The sequence below is a fragment of the Urocitellus parryii genome, chromosome 2, assembly GCF_045843805.1.
Source record: "Urocitellus parryii isolate mUroPar1 chromosome 2, mUroPar1.hap1, whole genome shotgun sequence".
Classification (NCBI taxonomy): Eukaryota; Metazoa; Chordata; class Mammalia; order Rodentia; family Sciuridae; genus Urocitellus; species Urocitellus parryii.
Genome location: NC_135532.1, coordinates 112,045,856 through 112,066,830, shown reverse-complemented (window position 1 = coordinate 112,066,830; position 20,975 = coordinate 112,045,856). Strand labels below are relative to the sequence as shown.

The 20,975-nt window shown below is 50.5% G+C and overlaps 1 protein-coding gene across 3 annotated transcripts in view; it reads left to right on the top strand.

The window, feature by feature from the left end:
- Nucleotides 1–20,975, top strand: part of Schip1 (schwannomin interacting protein 1) — a 99,418-nt gene that overhangs the window by 57,154 nt on the left and 21,289 nt on the right. The window contains exons 1-2 of one of the 3 annotated variants that reach the window (XM_026406613.2): nt 46–180; nt 16,580–16,698. In XM_026406613.2, coding sequence (XP_026262398.1) covers nt 151–180; nt 16,580–16,698 — 149 coding nt within the window. In that variant the 5' untranslated portion in view covers nt 46–150. Of the gene's footprint in view, nt 1–45; nt 181–5,729; nt 6,165–16,579; nt 16,699–20,975 lie in introns of those variants that run through there. The other 2 variants (XM_026406612.2, XM_077795297.1) reach the window with 2 other exon arrangements.

Below are 20,975 nucleotides of genomic sequence, written 5' to 3'. Positions count from 1 at the left end.
CCCTCCCTCCAGCCCCGCCCGCACTGGGCGGCTGCGCAGGTTGCTCAGCGGCAGCATCCATCTTCCCGGGCGCTGCCCGCGCTGCCCCGCGCCTGCCCGCAGCCTCGCCGCGCCGCGCTGCTGTGGGGCTGCGCCCTAGGATGCGCCGAGATGGTCCATCAGGAGAGCTGCGCGTACCAGGTGAGCGCGAGCCCTGCCGAGGACTGGGCCTCTGCAGAGGCCTCCTTCAGCCTCCTGCGCAGCAGGTGCCTCTGCTCTGATTCGGGGCTGGCCATCCTCCGCTGGCCGGGCCTCCATCGCGGGCAGCATCTGAATCGCAGTGGGGGTTTCCGGGGAGGGATGGGCAGATAGCTCTGCTGCCGTGGCCTGCGAAGCTCAGTGAATCCGTCCTCTGAGGTGTTGATGCTGCGCACGTTCTGCCTGTGCAAATAAGAGGGGCCCCCAGCTTTGAGCTGCGATTGCATTTAAGGGGATTTAGAAGGAGATCGGGTTCGAATTTCACATCCGTAACATTGAAGAATGTGATTTTGCTTATTAGGTAGGACGTGAATTTCACCTCCTCAAATTTTTAGAATTTTCTCTTAAGAAAATTACGCAAATAGAAAGTCAATAGTTGATCTTAGAAATTAAAAAAAAAAAAATTAGCCAGCAAGCGCTTGGCGTTTTGGATGCTTGTGTGTTTACGAACTTATTTTTACCAGTGCACTGGACTAAATGGTTAGTGGGAATCAGGGTGCGCTGTGCATTAAAACTACACGTAGAAAAACCTTAAACAATGCCTATTACTCTTTCCTGCTGATCTGCTGTCTGGAGTTATGAATTAAACACCAAGACAGTTTCCAGGGGCAGTTCAGGGTTCTCCCTTCTGCAAGGTGGACTGTGGGGGCAGCATCAAAAGTGTGCTTGCTGTAAACAGAAAAGATGTCTCAGAGAAACTGACCTTTCCAGCCACAGGAAATCAGGCCAGGTCCTGGGGAGTCACTGCTGGCCATCACTCTGTTGATCAAGTTCAGAAGCTCTAGAGACCAGTGCCTTACCCAGCAAGGCCTCTTCTCTGTGTGAGGTGGGTCACCTGAGACAGGCAGGTGTTTCTCATGAGGTCAGGTTTCGCAGTGGTAAACCTATGCTGGCAGAACAGAACACTGGCCAGATTGCCTTAGGCCAGGTTCCTAAGTAAAGCATGCCTATAAAACATACTCACTTACTCTTTCTCTGCCTAATAATTGAAATTTTATAATTATTAGCTTGTTTTATAGTATCTTCGTTTTATAGGACACTTAGGGACTCAAGATTTGTGGTTCACAGAAATTCTTTTCCATGCCAACGGGGCAGAGATGTTGAGAAAATAGCCCCCACTCCACACATATATAGTCTAGCTCTGGAGGATCAGAGGCCTGGTTCCCACATAGAACCTCATCCGGCAGCAGATGTGTGGCTGCTGTTGCTCATTATTAAATTGCTGTAACAACTAAAATCTCTTTTCTTCTGAGTTTTCAGAGAAGGGATACAATTTATGTTTTGCAGACCAAGCTAATATAAGATTATTCCCTGAGTATCTTTTCAATGAGCTGAAAGTGAAATTATTGTTTTTGTAGGGTGGAACATGGGTCAAGTGTCATCAATGTCATCTGGAGAGGGTTATGTTAGCCTACTGCTCTTCCAAAGGAAGACACATTGGTTTTGTTACATATGACCTGCAGTGTGTGGCAAAGACATGGTGTGTTTGGTAGTTTCAAGTGTTTATTGCTGTAGGAGAGTTGAGTGGTTTTGGGGGGTGACGGTAGTGAATAGACTGTATCACCATGGGGTTGCAGCAGATGGCTGGGTGTGTGTGTGCTTTTGAAAAGCCCTCCATGATACCCTGCTCTGCGAAAGCAAAAGCATTAACCTTGAAGCCAAGTCCCCATCCAGCCAGAAGCCCCAGGTCTAGAGCCCCGCTGACCCAAGCAACTGGATCAGCAAAGGTGGTTTCCCTAGTCCTCAGCTCCATCTGGTCTCACTCTCTGGTGATAGGGACAGCTTGAAATGTTTCAGAAACTTCCCCTTCTGGGATGAGGGTTTCTTTATCTTTGAAGCATGATAATGCAGGGCTTAAGGCAAATTCCTTAGTTCAGCCTTTCTCATGAGTTAATAAAATTTATTTGGAGAACTCATTCCTTTCCTTCCATAAGTGATACATACTAAGATTTCTGGAGAAATTTTTGATGGAGAGTCCCTGAATGGGGCTTCAGCGAGCATTCGCCCCAAATTACATGCACATTTCATCACATATGTATAGAGGTGTAACCTTATTACTGCCATCACACTCTTGCGCCCACTGCCCTGCCTTGTCCCCCTCCCCTGAATGTATTTTCAACACAATACCAGAATAAGCCTTTAAAACCTAAGCCGGATCATGTTGCACGTAGCATAATTTTTCAAAAGTTTGTTGTCCTACTTGGAGTACAAGCCCCGACCTTCACAGGGCTGCAGGGACTGTCTCTGAGCACCTGCTCAGCTTGCTTGCCTTCGGAGTCAGCCCTGCCTTCCCTGGGCCTTCTGCCCAGTGTGCCGGTACAGGGCCACCAATGCAGCAGATCACCTGCAGTGTTGGCATATACTAGTCCTGAAGCTCGTCCGTCATTCAGCTGGCCGTCCTGTGTTCAGCCTGGCAGTCCCACCCCTGTCTCCAGGCCTGACTCCAGTGCCACTTCTTGGGGAGGCCGTCTCTGGACTTCCTCTGTGAACCTCCAGCTCCGCAGTTCTGTCTTGGCCTTGCTCTCACACATCCATTTATCAACACCTAGCCTGGAGCATATTTTATTTGACTGCCTGATTCTGCCTCCCTGGCTCTGTGTAAGCTCCCTGAGGTCAGGGACCTTCCTCTTTGTCCTCTCTGCTTCTCAGGGATTATGTCAAGGATGGGTGTGCCTGCCTGGGCAATGACACTGCCCAGGAAGGAGGCTTTGCAGACATGGGTAGCTCTGAGGTTTCTCACCTCATGCCTCCCCCACCATCAGCTGCACTTTTCCCCTGGGTGGCATGGGGGCAGTTACCTCCTTTTCTTGTGAGTTTTTCCACCTGTATCATCCTGGGAGGATTGGCAGGTCCCCTGGCAGAGTACCTTTGTGTACCAGCAAGGCAGTTATGAATAACAGGCACATCCAGGGGTGTCTAGGGCACCCTCAAGCCCTGTGCCACCATTTCCCAATTGCTTCTTGCCAGTATGTGGAAATACAGTCATTGTACATTTCTCTTCCAAGGAGATGACTTGGAAGAAAGGGGGGGGTTTGCCACTAGAAAGGGGGTTTTGCCACTCTCAAGAGCTGGACAACCCCGTGTGAGCGTGTTTGGACACGCTGTGCCCTGACCCCTGTGAGTAGGAGAAAAGAGACTGGGGGCTGGTGCAGGTTTGTGGTTCTGCTGCCCGTGAAGACTCACATTGCTTTGCCTTTGTGGATTCTCCCTCACAGAGCCACTTGGTATCAGGCACTAGGCCCATGCTGGCATTTTGGCTGAAGCCCTTTAAAAGACAGAGTAGTTGTCTTCCATTTTCTGGTCTCTTCAGAGAAGAGCCTTGCCCACAACCTCAAAGACTGGCAGCCTTTGAAAGGACAGATTCCTGTAAGTGACCTCTGAGAGACAGCTTGGAAGTATTGTTGACTTGCAAGCACAAGTCTGGGTCAAAGGGTCCCTTTTGGCTTAAAAGCTCCCAGGCACACTTCCCTCCTCCAGCCGTTCTGTGTGGGGAGAAGCACACACAGTGTTCCTAGGGTTAACTCCAGACCCCTCTGCTGGACCTCAGGCCTCTCCAGGGTCTGGGTCCTGTAGCCCTGGCTCTGGCACCTTGGTTGCTGGGGTTCCAATGCCTCTGCCAGGAAGCCTCCCACCTTCTGCCACCTACTCAGGCTCCTGCTGCTTCCAGACCCAGAGCCACCTTCTGCAGAAGCCCTGTACTCTCATCAGGTCAGATTGTCCTCCAGTACACAGATGTCCTTCTTTTGCACCCCATTACAGCAGACAGAGCTTCTGATGATACAGGCCTTGCTCAAATGCCCAGGAACCCTGCCTCACCCATGGGGCCTGTGCCGGTAGACTGAGTAGAGTTTCCTGTGGGTGCTGCTGCTCTTGGCCCAAGGATCCCAGCTGCTGTCTGAGCCCAGTGAGAGCTCAGGCCGAGCTTTGCCTCCGGAGCTGTACTGCCACCCCAGCAGTGTGAGCACCTGCCCCTCAGCCAGTACTTCAAATGCTCTAGGTGCCAGGATGGACAGGACACTCAGTTCAAGGCACAGCATGAGCAAATGGCAGAAATGAGGGGCACCCGGCTTCCATGGGCACTTGTGGAGAACACTCCTTCATACCACCTGCGGCCAGTAGGGAAGGCGCTCACCCCACGCTGCCCTTCTTGATAGACTGAATTTTACCAAGTTTTACTCCATCCTTTTGCTGTACAGAGACATAACCTTGGTGCCTGGTTGGAACACCCAATCTTTCTGCCCAGTTGAGGTGTCACATCCAACACTTAGATGAGGGGCACTTTGATGTGGTCTCAAATGACAGAGGTGAGGGACTCCAGTGAGCTGGGCTTGACTGTGGTCCTGTCTGAAGGGAACTGGGAGATAGGAAGGGAGGTTAGCTTTGGATCAGAGCTGCAGAGAAGAGAGTCTGCTGGGTAAAGCAGGGCTGTTGTAAACCACAGCGGGTCGTGTTCATGCCATGAGACTTACACAAACTTAAATTAAGAAAACTTATGGAAAGATACACAGATCGTGGAAGGTAGGCACGTCATTAGCAGCTCTGACAGAAAAGGTGGCCCTGCGGCACCTTTACTCCTGTGCTCTTAAAACTCTGTCCTTAGCGAGTTGCAGCTGCTCAGGAGCCATGTCAGTGGGGCTGTCGTGGGGTCAGTGGCAGAGCTCTTGCCTAGCATGTACCAAGCCTGGGATTCCATCCCCAGCACTGCAAAAGCAAGAGAATCCAGTTTGGAAAAGTGATTGCCTAGTACCTCTGCTGCTTTCTGTGTGAGCATGTCAGGGTGTTGCTAAGTGGAGGCTTCTGAATTCTTTCCCTGCCCTGTTTCTCCTGCAGACTTTTTTCTAAAGCAGGGAAGAGGTATTATTTTTAGCCTGTGGCAGTAGTGATTGATGGAGATGAGCGTGTGTGCATGTGTGTGTGTGTGTATGTGTGTGTGCATGCGCGGCGTGGGCGCGCTTCTGTTTGTCTGCTTGGTGCGTCAAAACATCCTCCAGCTGTGGGCCTTTCTCCCTCCTTGCTGTATGTGAAGCCCATGAACAAAACAGAAGCCCTGGGAAAAGGGTAGGGAGAGACCAGAAAGGAGGCTTTTGCTTTTGTGGGAAGGGCCGCCACTGGCTGAAGTTTAAAGAAAAGTCCAGGGGTCTTTTTCTCTTGCCTGTGTTAGTAGAACAAAGCGCTGCTCCTGGGACAGAGGGGTCCTTCTCTGTGTTGGAATCAATTTGGGTTTTGTGCTGGGGCTCCTACCAGAAAAAGAAACTTTTGCATCTGATGTGACGATAGGTCAGTTATGGGGAAAGGACAAACAAAAAGAGAAGCAGACCCTGTCTCACTGGTCAGCCGTTGGACGACTTGGCTGCTGTTCTGCTGTGGGACACCCGTCTTGCCACTCAACCAGGGAAGTCTGAGCAGCTGGGATTTTGTGCATCTATTTTTATCCCACAACCCACCCCACTCAGAGCAGGAGTGCTAGCTTGCCTTCCAGAGTTCCAGTTTACACTGGGCTGGGGCTGCGGCATGGAGTGACCCTCTTCCCTTGCTGGAAACTGGAAAGGTGCTGGAAGGGGGCTCGGCAGGGGCACTTGGGGAAGGTGGCCGCAGATGGTGGGAAGCCTTGTCAGGAGCAGGGAGCCCCAGCAAGGCAGCTGCCCCGGTGCAGAGGCAGAACCCAGCCCGGGTCAGTGGGGCGTGTCTGTGGGACCAAGGGGCAAGGGCAGGACAGCCTGCAGAGACGCTCGCTGCCACACTTCGTGCCAGCATGAGCAGTCGCCAGGGGCCTGGCAAGTGGCACTCGAGCCTGTCCCTGTCGGGATTCGTGGGAGGCTGTTCTTAAGTGAGATCCTGAGGAGTTAAGGATGAATCTGTACAGTGATGGGATAGATGATGTCATCAGCCAAGAATGCCCTCTGGACGTGGAGGGGAATTACAAAAAGGTAAGGGAGAGCGCTTTTGTTTATAAACAATTGGACCATTTTTCTAACTGGGGGAAGGAGCGCCCTTGAGGAGTAGCCAAATTCCTCTCCAGGCCGCTGCCACAATATAGCCAGGAAAACTAAATGCACAGACTCAAACACATTAAGCCAAGAGAGGGCTTCCTTCTGCTTCTCCCACCTTCTGTTCATTAATATGTTATATGTTATAGCGGTGACTAAAATATACGTGCCCTTATTGTGGACTTGAAAAGATCCTATTGTGCATTTCAGAGCTAAGCGGGTCTTTTGTGTAAAGCAAGATTTAAAAAAAAAAAAATAATGACGTATATTGACAGTTCACTTAAAATAAATACTTACTGGAATGGTTAACCTATCAAAGTTTGATATTTTTAAGAATGAAAAACATAGTTTTATAAAGAAAAGTTTGGGGTTTTGTAAAAATTGATACACTATCTGTTCATTCTTTGCTTGTCTTTTCTTTTGAAAGTTGGTAAACGTATTTTGGGAATGTTGTGGATGGTAATTGTCTAGTAATAACAGGCTCAACTAAAAATAGCTTTAGTTACATGGCTGAGGTCATGAAATTGAACTACAAGTATATACTTTCTGTCCGCAGAAGGCCAAACACACACCGAGTCCTTCCCTCCTAGGATTTGATAGAGTCGAGTGTAACATGGGGTGAAGAATAGGGGCCCTGCCCTCGGGGACCAAGAAATGATGATTTCTTCTCTTAGGCAAGTGTTCATATGTAGCCTGATAGCACATAAAACGTGCTGCTGAATTTTTAATTTGACCAAAAATATCATTAGCTGTTCTCTTAGAGTGCTTCTGTCACCTAGGCCCCTGTGTGTAGTGCCATCAAGCTCGGCAGCTGCTACCTTGCATGGGAGATTCTGCGTGTTGGGCTCCTAAACGTATGTGCTTTATCTCAGAGCGTGACCGCTGCATGTTCCTTCCTTGAGGGGACACATATAGGGGACGTGTGGGTGGCCTGACATGCTGCTCTGTGCATTTGCTATCGCCTGGGATCCTCAGGAAAGGAGGGGGTGTGGGGTGCTCTGTCTGTAGAGTTCTGGCGCCCCAGCCCTGCTCAGCTGTCCCCTGCCCCGGACGTGGTGTGCAGAGGACACTTGGACTCTCAGCGGGTCAGATCACTTACCCTCAGAGCAGGTGGGAGTTCTCTGCTCTTTCTGTTCTCAGCCCCAGAGAACTGGCCAAGTTGCCTTTGTGAGCCTGTTCCTAGGAAAGTGCAGGGCGATTCTCCCTGAGGAGGAATGAAAGATGGTCCATGCTGACCCTCCAGGATGGACCCTAGCACTGCAGTGGCATCCCACTTAGACTGGGGAGAACACAGATAACTGTGGTGAGAGGGCTGTGCCAGACGGCAGCCCTCATCAGCCAGCCCAAGCCACAAGCAGGCGCACAAACCTGAGTGAAGTGCAGTTACACTGGGCAGCCCACTTCGCGGGGCAGCGGAAGGCCCACGGGCTCCTCCACAAGGGTGCCTGGTGGGCAGGGTCACCAGGGGAAGCTTGTGAGCGTGTGTTGGGTCCTCAGGCTGCAGAGCCCCACCCTGGACTCCAGGGCCACTCGGTCATTTCCGCCTTCTGCTGCTTTCTGCAGGCAAGTGCTTCAGGGTTCCTGCAGTTGTGGTTACAAGAAGGCTTCTTTGTGCTTGGGAGGAAACACGATGGGGGGTAATTTCATCAAGAGCTTCTAGTGAACAGGGCAACTTGGGCTTTTTAGGAAAAAAAAAAAATGTTAAGATTAGGAAAGAGTTACCTGACATGCAAATCACCTTCCCCAACTGGAATCTTCCTTTCCTAAGTTTTTCCTTTGGTGTTTTTGCTCTTTGTCTACGTAGAAAATAAAATTAGATTCCATAAAGCCAGGGTCTGCAGGCCTTGTGACCGCGCACCCAGTCAGTAGAACGTATGAGTGCACACCTCTCTCACACATGTGTTATTCAGAAGTTACTATTAAGTTATTTCTCCACCATAGAAATATATTGTGTATGTATAAAGTGTGGGTACAAATAGATGTTTGTATTAACCGCATTAGTTCCATTGCTTTCCTCTTTGTGCCCCGTGGTGCTGTCACCCCACCTTGAGGCCACTCCCTGCCAGGCATCTCAGAATTCCCTGAACCATTTCACTAATAAATACCATGCGTGTGGGGATTATTTTGCAGGTTTGTTTTAAAGTCAGACAAACAGCCTTCAGGGGAAGGTCACTTTCCGATGACTAAAATTAGATTCCACCAAGTGGAGGAAGGAAGAGATGAGCCTCCGTTCCTTTTCCTCGGGGAAGGTCCTGCGTGTGAGGAAGAGGTTTCATGAGGGACCTCTGGTTCCTGCAGCAGAAGACGGGTCCTAGTGCTTACTTACGAGGGACGACACAGGCCTTGGCACATTTGAAGTGCATGTTAAGCCCCTCGCCTTCCTGTTCCCTGGTGGAGAGCCATAACTGGCCCCAAGGCACCCTCCCTTTTGGTTCAGGCCACTGTCTGTGGTTTGTGAGAACCTCCCTGGGGCCTGGCATCCTGCAGGGCCAGGAGCAGGAGGCTGGGACTTTCCTCCAGGAGCTAGCAGTGCAGGGTCAGCACGCACCGCAACAGGCTGTTCAGAGTGGGGGACATGCCGGTTTCACGAGTGGAGAGAGAAAGAGGAAGTCGGGGACATGTAGTTCAGCATGTGGCGGAAGGCTGGCCTCTGCCCGGCCCAGATCTCTGTGCCGAGAGCAGGGGAGGCATGCAGCCGGGCCTGGCAAGCCAGCCGCCTGGCTCTGCCCCTCAGGGGTGCTGTCTCCAGTGTCGTACATCCAATTACAGTGAAAGACGAGGGAGGACCCCGTGAAGAAACTAAAAGGCTGGAAGGAACAATATTTAAACTGAAGCGCAGCTGCGCCTCATGTTTTTTTCAAAGGTGGATGGCAGTGACTGCTTGCAATAAACTGCAGTGAACAGGAGCAGAGCACCAGCTGCTGTTCCTGCGTAGCATGGCCCTCCCCGCACAGTCCCCAAGGAGGAGTGGCTCCCAGCCCATCAGCCCCAGCCTTCCTGTCCAGGGACCCCATGAAGGTGCCACACCGGGGGCCTCTTGGCACCTTCCTGCCCAGGCGATCTCCTCTCCAAGACAGCAGAGTCCTGCTTGGGATGCGTAAAGATCAGGGCTTTCGCCACTATCTCACCCCCTCACCCCAGTGAGCCAGTGTCAGGGATGGGTTGGTCCAGGTTACCGGACTTAAGTCTGTCCGTGTTATCCACACACAGGTCGCACCTGATCCTGCCAGCCTCTCCTGGCCTGTCTGCCTCCTCGTTACCCAGTTTCCTCAGGCTTCCGGCTCTCCTGTTCTTATGTACCCAGGAGGCTTCTTGTTTTAACTGAGTTGGAGTTCACCATTTTGGAGTACACACTGTCATGGGTTTGGTATACCCACAGGTTGGGCTGCACCCTTCACACCCTGCTCAGCCTCTGTCCCTCCTGCTGGCCTCTGACAGCCTCTCTAGTTGCTTTTGGCCATCCATTCTCACCTTCCCTCTGCTCACCCTCCCTCGGCACACAACACTGGCTCCTGCGGAGGAAGTTCCTCTGTTCCAGGCGCTCTTTGTCTAGTATTTCATTTAATCATTAGAGCAGCTGGAAGATACGGACTATCCCTTTCTGAAAAAAGAAGCAGGCTCAGCGAGTTTCTGTGACTTGAGCTGGTGTCTGTGGTCCCCTGAGCCTCGCCAGCTCTGCGCCTGGCCCTGCCACTGTGCCAGCCACCTTGTCTCTTCCTGTCACACGGCTGTCCGGCTCTCCTAGATCCCAAGTGCATCCAGAGGTGGGAGATGGAGGACACTGGCTTCCCTGTGGCCAAGCACGTGGTCCGTGTCTGGGGCCCTTGTGTTTCTGGCAGTGACACCAAGTGTCCATGATGGGCTTACAGGCTTTAAAAGTGACACCTAGTAAAAATAGAGCTGCAGATACACTGCCCCTGGTTCCTCAGCCTCCTCAGGCCATCTCCCTCAGGAGCCAGAGGGGGGTGATGGCTGTTCCCAGTAGTTCTGGGCATTGGGGCGAGCTGTTCACAGGACAACAAGACACCTGGTTTCAACACCCCTCAGGACTTGATGTCCATGCACATCCACCACCGGGGTCCTCAGAGGTGCACTCTACACTCCTTCACCTTTACTGAAGTTCCCCTGCCCAGTGGCTACTGAGCATTAACCTGGTGTTGTCAAGACCTTGCCCCAGTCCTCCACTGTTAGAGGCCAGTGCTGGGGACACACGGCATCACTCCTGCTTGTGTCATCCCCTCATGGGATGGGAGAGGACAGAGGACCCCAGGCCCACTCTTCACAGTTGGCCACTGGGAACACGCATCCATCCTCTGAACTGGCTTCCCAGTCCCTTCTCAGGTGGAGTGGTGAGCCCAAGGCCTGCCCCTGGGTGGCCCTCCTGGACACAACTGCTGGTCCTGAGCAAATAGCCTCTGAAGGCTCAGCACCGTGGCCAGCCCAGGCCGACACCTGTGGGGAGATTAGTGAAAGGGTGCAGACATCAGAGATCTCAGTGTCACCCAGGAACTTGTATCAGGACCTTCCCGGAGCCTGCAGTATGCGTGTCTAGAATGGAAAGTGTCAGAAATACAGAATGAGAAGGAAGTGCCCAGACTCGGTCCCAGGGACACAAGGTGCTGAGGTTTTGAACTGTCATTTCCACTGATGATGGAAAAGCACCTCCCGGGATGGAGTGAGAAGCAGCAACTTGAGGGACCTGTGTGCTGCAAGTGTCCGTGCACTTGACTTTCAGACACATACAAGTCATTTTTTCATCCAATGCTGTTTTCATAGTTTACTCTCAGGATGAACCTATGGTTCATCTGCATGAGAAAAGTTAGAAAGCAGCATCCGTCTATATTTGGGTTTCTCTTTGCTTTCCCATAGAAAGGGAGTAAAATCTGCCTTGTGAACACTGACTTCTTTCTGTTCTCCTGGTTCCTGATGTTTGGAAGCCTCAGACTCTCCTGCTCCAGGGTACGGCTGGTCATGGCTGGAGCAAGGCAGTCTCTTGGGCCAGGAGGCAGGAGTGGTTTCTCATGCTAAGGGAGGAGCGCTTTTCCACAGGGAGCTCCAGAGTGCCCGCTGCATCCCTGGTGGATGCTGCTAATGGCAATGATGCACATGTCACCAGGCAGTAGATTGCACTGAGGCCAGGGGATCAACACTTGCTTCAAAACAGACATCCCGCAAGGCCTTGGCAGAGGTCAGACTGCTATGAATGAGCTTCACCCGCTCCACCCAGCTCCAGGCAAACACCAGGCAGAGCAGACGCTGCTCAGTAAAGAGAAACCCACTCTGTGCCTGAAGAGCTGTGCGGGCAGCCCGGGGAGTGTGAGGAATGCACACTCAACCCAGTGTGGACCTTCTAAAGCAGAATGCCTATGCTTTATGAGCCCTCTGATGATTGGTGTGCAGTCAAGTGTGAGAACTGAGGCTGTAAGAAAAGTGTGGCGGAGAAGGCCTGGGCGTGTATGCGTCCCCTTCTCTACCTGAAGGCAGAAGTCCCAGACGCCAAGGTCCTTTCCAGGCCATAGGGGACTGCTGTATTTGTGGCTCCTGGGCCAGTGCAACCCACTGTCCTTAGGAAGCTCTTCCTTAATGAGTGTCCCTTCTGCCAGGGGTGGTATCCAGGGATGTTAGTTCCAGGATGCCCTGCAGATGCCCGGATCTGTGGTGGTGCATACACGAGGTCCTGCAAAGATTCTATCTAAACTCACATTAGGCATGCCCCTGACTAATATGAGTTTAGTCAGACTAAGCCAGACTCTGAGCTGGACTCTGCACCTTGACGAGATGCTCATACTCACCTTGAAGTCACTGAACTGGGGTTCAACTTAGCTGTGCAGAAAAGCGGGCAGGAAGTGCGTGCGTGGGGGCGCACAGTGAATCGAGTACAGAGGCAGCTTCATGAAACAGTGCATCCAATAAGAAGGAGGGCTTCCGTTCCCATGGTGAGCGGGCGGAAGCAGGGAGCAGATGGACTGGGAGCAGGAAGCTGGACCAGGGAAGCGGTGGAAAACAGGAGGTGGGGGAGGACTTCCTTCTCCCAGGTCCTGCCTGGACCATCCCTGCTCCAAACATGACGTCAGCTTGTATTCCAGGGCTGCTCTGCCCGGGCTCCCTGATTCTCCTGCGCCCACTCTCTGGAGTTTAAGGAGCCCTTGCTCTGGGTGCAACAGCCTTTTTCCAGCTGCTTCCTATTTGCAGGGTTCAGCAGGAAGTGCTGTGGCTCGTGTCCTGAGCACCTAGTGGCTTTAGGTTTGGGCTGAGGATACTAGTTTGCAGTGTGTTCCTGAGAACCCTAGAAGACCTCCACGTGCCCCCGCCCCCAAAAGCATGTATATCAAATAAGCCATGGAAGTACAGAAAATGCCCATTTTTCCATTTGTCACTTTCAATGCATATCAGTGGGACCTGGGAGGGACAGAGGATGATGCTGGTGGGTAAGGATAGGCACACACTGTGCCCTGAAGACAGCATGGGGAAGGGCTTGGGGACGTTATCTACCCAAGCGAACATTTTGCCATTATTTCTTTAGTAAACACCCCTGTGTTCTTCCCAGGTTTGGGCAGCTGTGGTAGAAGGGAGTGCCCTGGGAAGGCTGAGTCTCTGTCCTCTGGTCTGTCCTGAGCTCTGGCTTACAGGCCCCCTTGAGGGTCACCTTGAGCTTTCTGCTCAGCACAGGTGGCAGCAGGGAGAGGAAGGACAGAACGCAGTGGGGGACAAGGCCCCCTTTCTTAGCACTTTTACTCTCCCTGGGTCCTGCATGGTATTTTGCCTCACAGTAAGGAGCCACTATTCCTTGGGTGCCTTTTGGCTGCCTGGTGCCCTGTCAATCTATGTGTTTCACTGTTGTTTTTTTTGTGGCTATTCCTGAAGGCTGTTTTAGGAGTGAACTTGGCAGTGCTTGCCCTGGGTACATCCAAACTGTTGTTTTGAATCAGTCTCTCCCTTTTCCTGTGGCTACCTATTCCTCCCCTGAAGCACCTCTGGGCTTTGGGATAGAAGACAGAACTGCCCTGCAGGGGTAGTTCCCTAGAGAGCAACGGGTCTTGAAACCACACACAGGATCACACACATACAACACACACATCCATGCGCGTGCAACTGCAAGATGAGGTTCCACCTGTTGAATCTGAAGAAAAAAACCTGCACTTTACTGTTCAACTGGATCATAGTTATTCGAAACATCAGGGATCACATTTGCCCCCAAAGAAAGAGCAGGCAGTAGTGGTTGGGGGCGGCTTGTGCTGTGTGCATGGCCATGTTTAGCAGTCTGGTGTTCTGTCCTCCTCTGAGGAAGCATCATGTCCTCTGGAGTCTCATGTAACTTCTCCAGCGTGGTGTGCCCCACCTCCTTAGCCTGAACACCTTCCTCTTTGATGCTGAAGAGCAGAGAGAAGTGGCACCTGGAAGTGTGGACTTGAACTCTGCCCCTTCTGCCCAGCATGACACTACCCTTCGCCATCCTCAGACTCTGAAACTTGAAAGCAGAAGTTGTGGGACAAGTCACAAAGCTGCTACTGCTGCAGCTCATCACGGATGCTCCTGGTCCTCCTCAGCCCTGCAGTGCAGTGAGGTCTGGTAACTGGTAACTAACTGGTAACTGACAGGACATCCGTGACGTCACGGAGGAGGCAAGCCATCCTCATGACCACAGAACACCGACAGTCAACTCAAAGGACAAGCACCCTTAATACAGAAGACTTCATGCTCTCAGACCTTGTGGAAATCTAAGCAAAGTCAGGAGTAAGTAACTCAAAGAAAGTAGAGGAGGTAAAACACTTAGGAATTTACTGTTGATAATGAATCCAGGAAAGTGAAGTAAAAAGCACACCTCCCTGTGCCCATCAGATGAGAAGCAGCAGCATTCTCCACGCGCTTGGTGGGAGCCCCGTGTGTGGCCGGCAGCCCCTCACGCTACCAGGCCTTCGGAATGGAGCAGCCTTTCTCCAGAGCATCCTGATGGACTCCTCACATGCTCACATGCAGCTAACCTGACAAGTCACTTCCAGGGCTTGTCCCCGTGAAGCCTCCAGGCATGTGTCAAGAACCAGTGTGAAGCCACTTGCTTTCCCACTGTTGTTCATTCTACACGCTCAGATGGCTGGCTGTGGAGGAGACGTCATAGCAGGGAGTGAGTGTGGTCCTTAAGAACTGTGTTTTTAAAGAATATGAAGTGGTATCAGGGATACCCTCCAGATACAATCAACAGTGTGATCTCAACTTTATAAAGTAGAAAAAATGAGCACGTAAGATAAAACATCGGAGGAAATACCAAAATGTTAGCCACAATCTGTCTCTAAGTGGTAGTATCATGGGTCACATTTATATTCTCCATATGTGATTTGTTTGGTGGGATCCAGAGAGAGGTGGAAAGAGAGTGCTTAACAGTCCTCTCCAAGTCATCAGTGCTCAAAGGCAGCTAAGCACAATGCACTGGGGCCTCTCCGTGTCTGTAGCTCAGTGGCTAAGTGAGCCACAGAGACAGACACACAGGCACAGATGGGTAGATGCTCTCTGAAGCAAAGCCTCTCAGCCTGGGCCAGAGTTGGCCCCTAGCATGGTGACGTGGACTTCTGCTCAGGTTACCCCTGATCTCACGTGTTTGGGTATTCAGCTCTGCTCTGTAGTTTCCTGATGGTAAGGACATGGTGTGAGGGTCTCTTTGCTATAGATATTGAGAAATAGGCTACTGAAGGTAGTTTGTATTTGACAAAGATGCTGTGTTGTTTCTCTTGGGCAGCATCGTCTCCAGGGCCAGCGCTATGTGCTCAGAAGGTGCTTTGCTTTAACTAGGTTTCCCAGCAGTAAATGGCAAGTGGCCACTGGGATGGAAGGCATCTTGCTTCCCTTTGCATCCTTAGGTCACTTTCCAGGGCCCAGATCTATCCTGCTCAGCAAACAAGGTGAATCAGTATCACATTTGGGAGCAATCTGTATATTAGCCATTCCCTCTAGTTCCACACACCCAAATGCTCCTGGGTTATGCGGCCGTCTGCACACACAGGTATTCTCACCAACCATGAGTGTTCAGAGCATGCTAAGCAGGGCAGCTAAGCACAATGCATTGGGGCCCAGGACTGGATAGTGCTGGAGAGAAGCAAAGGAGAGGTGAGCCTTCTCTGAGCCAGTCCTCAAGCCCACTGACCCTTGGAGCTAGAGCTGGGGACCTGGATTAGAGGCCTGCAGGATGAATGGCCCAGCTGTCGGAGCTGGAGCTTGGGAACCCTGTCCCCAAGGGACCACACTGTCGTGTTTCTGTGATGTCCAGTATCAGGCCCACCAGCTCCAATGACCGCTGAGCTCTTGAAATGAGGCCATGTTGACTAAAGATCTGGATTTAATTGTGATTGATTGACCATTAGATTTAAATGCAGATGGCCACGTGTGACCAGTGACCACCTGGGACAGTGCCCTGGCTGCCTGACTATCTCCCTTGGTGAACCCAGTCATTTTCCAGGCTCCCTCGAGCATCCCCCTGTCTCACCTTCCGGGCTCCCTTACTGAATGTTTTAATAGGAGTTGCTCAGGTAGCCTTGAGCTCCTGCTTAGGACACCATCCCCACCCAGAACAGAACCCCTTCTCATCCCCGGCCTGGGGTCTCTACCACACTGTGTTTGCTTTCGCACTAGTTTTCAAACTAAAGAAACAACTTCTACTCTTCTTCCCCATTGTTAAAGGGTTGAAAGTTGGCCAGGTGAGGTTTTACACGGAAGCTGATACTAGAAACAAATCCAAGAGGTCACAGCCCTGCACTGACCAGCTCCTCCCATGCACACTGGCCGCTTTGTCTCCAGCTGTCCCACACATTCCTTCTAGGGCTTCTCACACTCTAGACATGGCCAGGGTCCCCAGCCGGACCTGGGCATGCTGTAGGTGGGCACCATTTGCTTCTTGGCCTTGGCCTGGGCTACCCCTTGCTGTGGCTATCACCAGCTCATGAGGCCAGTGGGTACTGGCCAAGGAGCTGACCCATGCTTGTGCCCTAGAAGATGTGGGCTGAAGGGAATAGGAGGAAGGGAGGAGATCAAGTGACTGAATTTAGGAGAGCGTGCTGATCTCCACGGCTTGCCCTGCACCAGCAGGTGGGAAGAAAGGTCACAGAGCCAGGCGCTCAGCCCTGTCCCAGTGAAGGGCACTTAGCAGCAGGGTCCTGCTTCCCAGCTGCGACCACAAAGGGCTCTGAAGAGTGGAGCCTGGAGCCAGAGGTTTGGTTTCAGCTTCCGGTAATTCATATGTTCTGAGTCGCAGCCCTGCCCCTTACTCCTCTAGCAACACAGTTCTGAGAAGCTTGGCACACTGGGCTGCTTGAGCTCGGGATGCTTCTGCCTGCTCATCAACATCTTTTATTCTCTTGAAATTTCAGGCACAGAAAAATGAGAGAGAGTCTATCAGACAGAAGCTGGCGCTCGGAAGCTGCTTCGATGACGGCCCAGGAATTTACACCAGCTGCAGCAGGAGCGGCAAGCCCAGCCTCTCCTCCCGGTGAGTGCCCTGGGAGGGTCCATCCAGACCGCAGTCTCCGCCCAGCTCCATGACAGCAGAAGCCCCTCATCTGGGCGGCTGTTTCCCACAGTGCTGGCATCCTTGGTTCTAGACAGACCTTCCCCAGCTGCTGGTCGGTACTCTTGATGTGGCTCCTCATGGTGTATTGCCCAGTGGCAGGAGGTCAGAGTTTGCTATTTCACTCCTGTAGACAGTGCTGACCTTGCAGACTGATGTGGGGTCAAGCCACACTCTAGGCATGCTGGTAAATGCCTAAGACAATAAATGGCAGAACACCAGATTCCCCAGAAGGCAGCCCCAAGGTACCCAGAACCACCCAGTACCTGTGATAGCAGCCAGCACTGGTGACAGACCTGCAGCTCCCGCTTTGATCATCTGCAGTTCATCACCGTCTCAGCCTGTCCTCCAGGCGGTTTTCCTCTGTTACGCCATCCTTACCTGCTTATCATAATTTATTTCAGGATATGACTGGTAACTTGCATAACTTTTAATTCTAAATAAAGTGCCTGTAGATTATAGCTTTATGCAGGACATGGGGCTGTAGGGCATAGCCTCTCCAACTCCGGTTGGCTCCTTCCACGAGTCCTCAGGCGCTGTGTCAGGGGGACATCTCTGATTCATTAGGTCTTAGTGGAGCCTGAGATTCTGTATTTCTAAGATGCTCGAAGTGGAAGTTCATGCTGACACTCCATAGTCTACTCTGGTTAACAAAGAGGTAGACAGTCAACAAAATCATGCCAAATGCAGATAGATGTCCCAAGGGATGCAAGCACTTAGAACATGTTTCCAAGAAAGATAGAAACTGAAGACCCATCAGCGTTCCCTGACTCCCACCCCCAGTGTCTGCTTCTCTTAGTCTGCTTTTGGGCAAATGTATCCTGTGTAAACACCACATATATTTACCACCTGCAGCCAGAGCTGGAGGCAAATGAGAGTGTTCATGCCTTCATCCCGCCAACAGATCTCCGCTGGCTGCTTCATGTGAAGCCAGAACTGGGCATCTTAATGTTGGCCTGCATTTATTTATTCATCTGGCTGTTAGTAGGCTAGGCTTGGTCCACAGAGAGCCATCTAACCCAGCAGAACCAGAATGTGGACATGCTCACTCCAGTGTGCGCTATCTAGGCCCTGCAGGCTATTATGCACGGGCAGGAGCTCTAGCTAGCTTCAAGGTGCAAAGGCATCTTCCTCACTGGGGCGTGTAGCCAGTCTCAAGACTGATAGAGAATGGTCCCACGTGTCACAGCAGAGCTGAGCCCTCAGGCTTCCCCAGGCCTTGGGGAAACTCTCTCCTCTGCAGGTGGGACATGACAGGGAGCGTCCAGCCCAGGAACCTGGAGACCTGCAGGTCCATCCCAGGCCGCTTCACCTTTGTTTGACACACCTCGTTTTCCCTCTTTTTTGTGAAAGGGGGATTGGACTGTACTGTATGCTGTACGTAGATGTCTGCTATTGCTGATGTCCCCAAAGTGCCAAAATGCCTTTATCTGGAAGCCGCCCCTCCTGAACGCTCAGCAGCTGTTTGTAGAATCAAGCGTGTGCACACACGTATCTACAAGTGTACATACGAGTGGTGCGTGTATGACACAATACATTTACACTTAGGTGTGGATACACACAGGTACTTTCTCCCTTCTCCAGAAGTAGTAACTTAATTCCTTGGCTGTTTCTTCTGCTATTTGTCTCTAAAGAAAATGCTAAGCTTCTTAGTTTTTATCTTGAGTAACCATCTGATTTAAGAGCTGCCTGCTGTGCAGGGTGACTGCTGTGTGGTTCACCGAGGGACAGTACTGTTGGTGGAGCTGCTCCTCTACGGTGGCACCATGCTGTGTGTGGGCTGCTCTTGTGAGGGTACGACCGCTGTACCCCAGGTCTGTGGCCTGCTCCATGTGTAGGCCTTTCTTTGGTGTGGCCTGTGATTGAACCTGCTAGGAAAGGGCTTGCTGAGGCCATTTCCAGCAAGGTCACCACGAGTGACCCTTCTTCCAGCAGCATGCCAGAGAGCCTGTGCACCGGGCCCTTCCGACACTTGACACTCCAGCTGCTCTTAGATTGCTATTGATTGGTTAGCTCTACAATGTACACCACTGCATTTATTAGCCGCATTTTGTTTTCTCTTCCGGGAAATATCTGCTTGGGTCTTACATCTGGTGTTCTGTTGTATTCTTTGTGCTTTCTTACTGACTTCTGGAAGTTCTTTAGTCATCACACTAATCTTTAATACACTCTCCTTTCCAAAAGTCACTTCCCAAGTTGTGATTTGTTTTTCACTTCTTTATTGTGTGTTTTATGACCATAAAATCTTGATTTTTTTTTTTTTTTTTTTTTTAGTGCTGGGGATTAAATCAGAAGTGCTCTACCACTGAGCTGCATCCCCAGTCCTTTTTATTTTGAGACAGAGTCTCACTAATTTGTTGAGGCTGGCCTGAAACTTGTGCTCCTCCTACCTCAGCCTCCTGAGTTTGAGGCTGAGATAGGAGGCATGTGCCACCACACCCAGCCATCCTTGATTTTAATACCGTTAATTACACCCAAATTTTATTTTCTAGGCAATGCTGTCAATATCTTGTACAAGAAATTTTCTTCTACCCTAAGATTCAGTAGATATTCACTACATTTTCTACCAAGACCTTTTAAAGCCTTGACTTTAAAAGTCTATAACCAAGGGGGAGTTGTTCTGTTGCTGTCTATGGGAGAGAAGCCTAATCTCTCCTGTTCCCTCATATGGTCATCGTCTCATTGCCCTTATTTTCCTGCACTAAAACTATGCTCTTAATCACCATAGCTTCAGAATAAGTCCTGGCATCTGGACAGGCCAATTCCTCTCCACATTCTTTTTCTTCAGAAGGACGTGCCTAATCCTGCTTTTTCATTCCTTCATATAAGTTCTGAATTATCCAATTAAGTTCAGCAAGATACTTTCTTAAGATCTTTGAGTCCAAGATCAACTTAGGAAGGATTATATTTTCACAATATTTAGTTCTCCTATCCATAAACATTGTCTGTCTCTCCATTTATTTAAATATTTTTTAATATTTCTTAGGTCTTATAACTTTCATTTGGAAAGACTGCATATTTTTTTGTATTGATTCCTAGACACTTGTTCTCTGATATCGCAGCAAGCATCACTTGCTGCTGGCATCAGAAGTACAGCTACCATTGCAGAAGCCCCCTGCCCAGCCACTTTGTGTTCCTGCTCCTATTACTCAGCTTTCCTGTCAGTCCTAATAAAGCTGTCTGTAAAGTCTGGACTTTGGAAACAGTAGCACTGTGCATGCATCATGGCAGCCTTATTTGTTTACTTCTTTGTTTCTTTTGCTCTTGGTAGGAACTCCCATACAGCAAGGACTAGAAACAGTAGTATTTGGAATCTGCTATGGTTTGGATGTGAATTCTTCCCCAAAGCTCCTATTGTTGCAGGAATAGTCAGAAGTGAAATGATTGGACTTGGGGAGCTGTAACTTCATTGGTCCACCCTGGTTTGAATGGACTTACTGGGTGCTTGCTGTAGGCACATTGGGCATGACTGGAGAAGGTGAGTCACTGCCTTGAAAGGGTTCAGCTTCCATGTGGCTCCATTCCTCTTGCTTTCTCTGCTTCCTGATGGCTGTAACTGAGCGGCCTCTGTCTGCTGGTCCCTTCCCCCATGCTGTGCTGCTTCACCTTGGGCCCAGAGCAATGGAATTGGCCATCTATGGGCTGAACCTCTGAAAAAGAAAATGAGCTCCAAGTAAACTTTTCCTCCTCTAAGTTGCTCTTGCCAAGTGTTTTGGTTACAGCTGACTAAAATAGAATTCTTAGCTCATTTCTCATGTTAAATGGAATAATTCTACTATTTCTACCCCCTTAGGATGATGTTAGTTTTATGTTTAATGTTTCTCCTTAATGATGTTTCCATCTATCAACAATTTTCAAATAATTTTTATCAAACAGGTATTTAGCATCTGTTGAGATGATTTTATCATTCAGCTCTATCCAGATTGCACCTATAGATTTTCAAAATATTAAACCATCTTTGCATACCTGATATAGACCTAAGTTTGTTGAGAGGGAGTTATCATTTTTTAGACACTATTGGATTTTATTTATTTTTTGTTTAGGATTGTTACATTTATATTCATGATTTACCATGGATCTTTTCATTCTTATAACATTTTTGTCTGGTTTTAGTATTTGGGTATAGTGGCTTAAGAAATGAGAGCTGGGCTCAGTGGCGCACACCTGTAATCCCAGCAGCTGGGGAGGCTGAGGTAGGA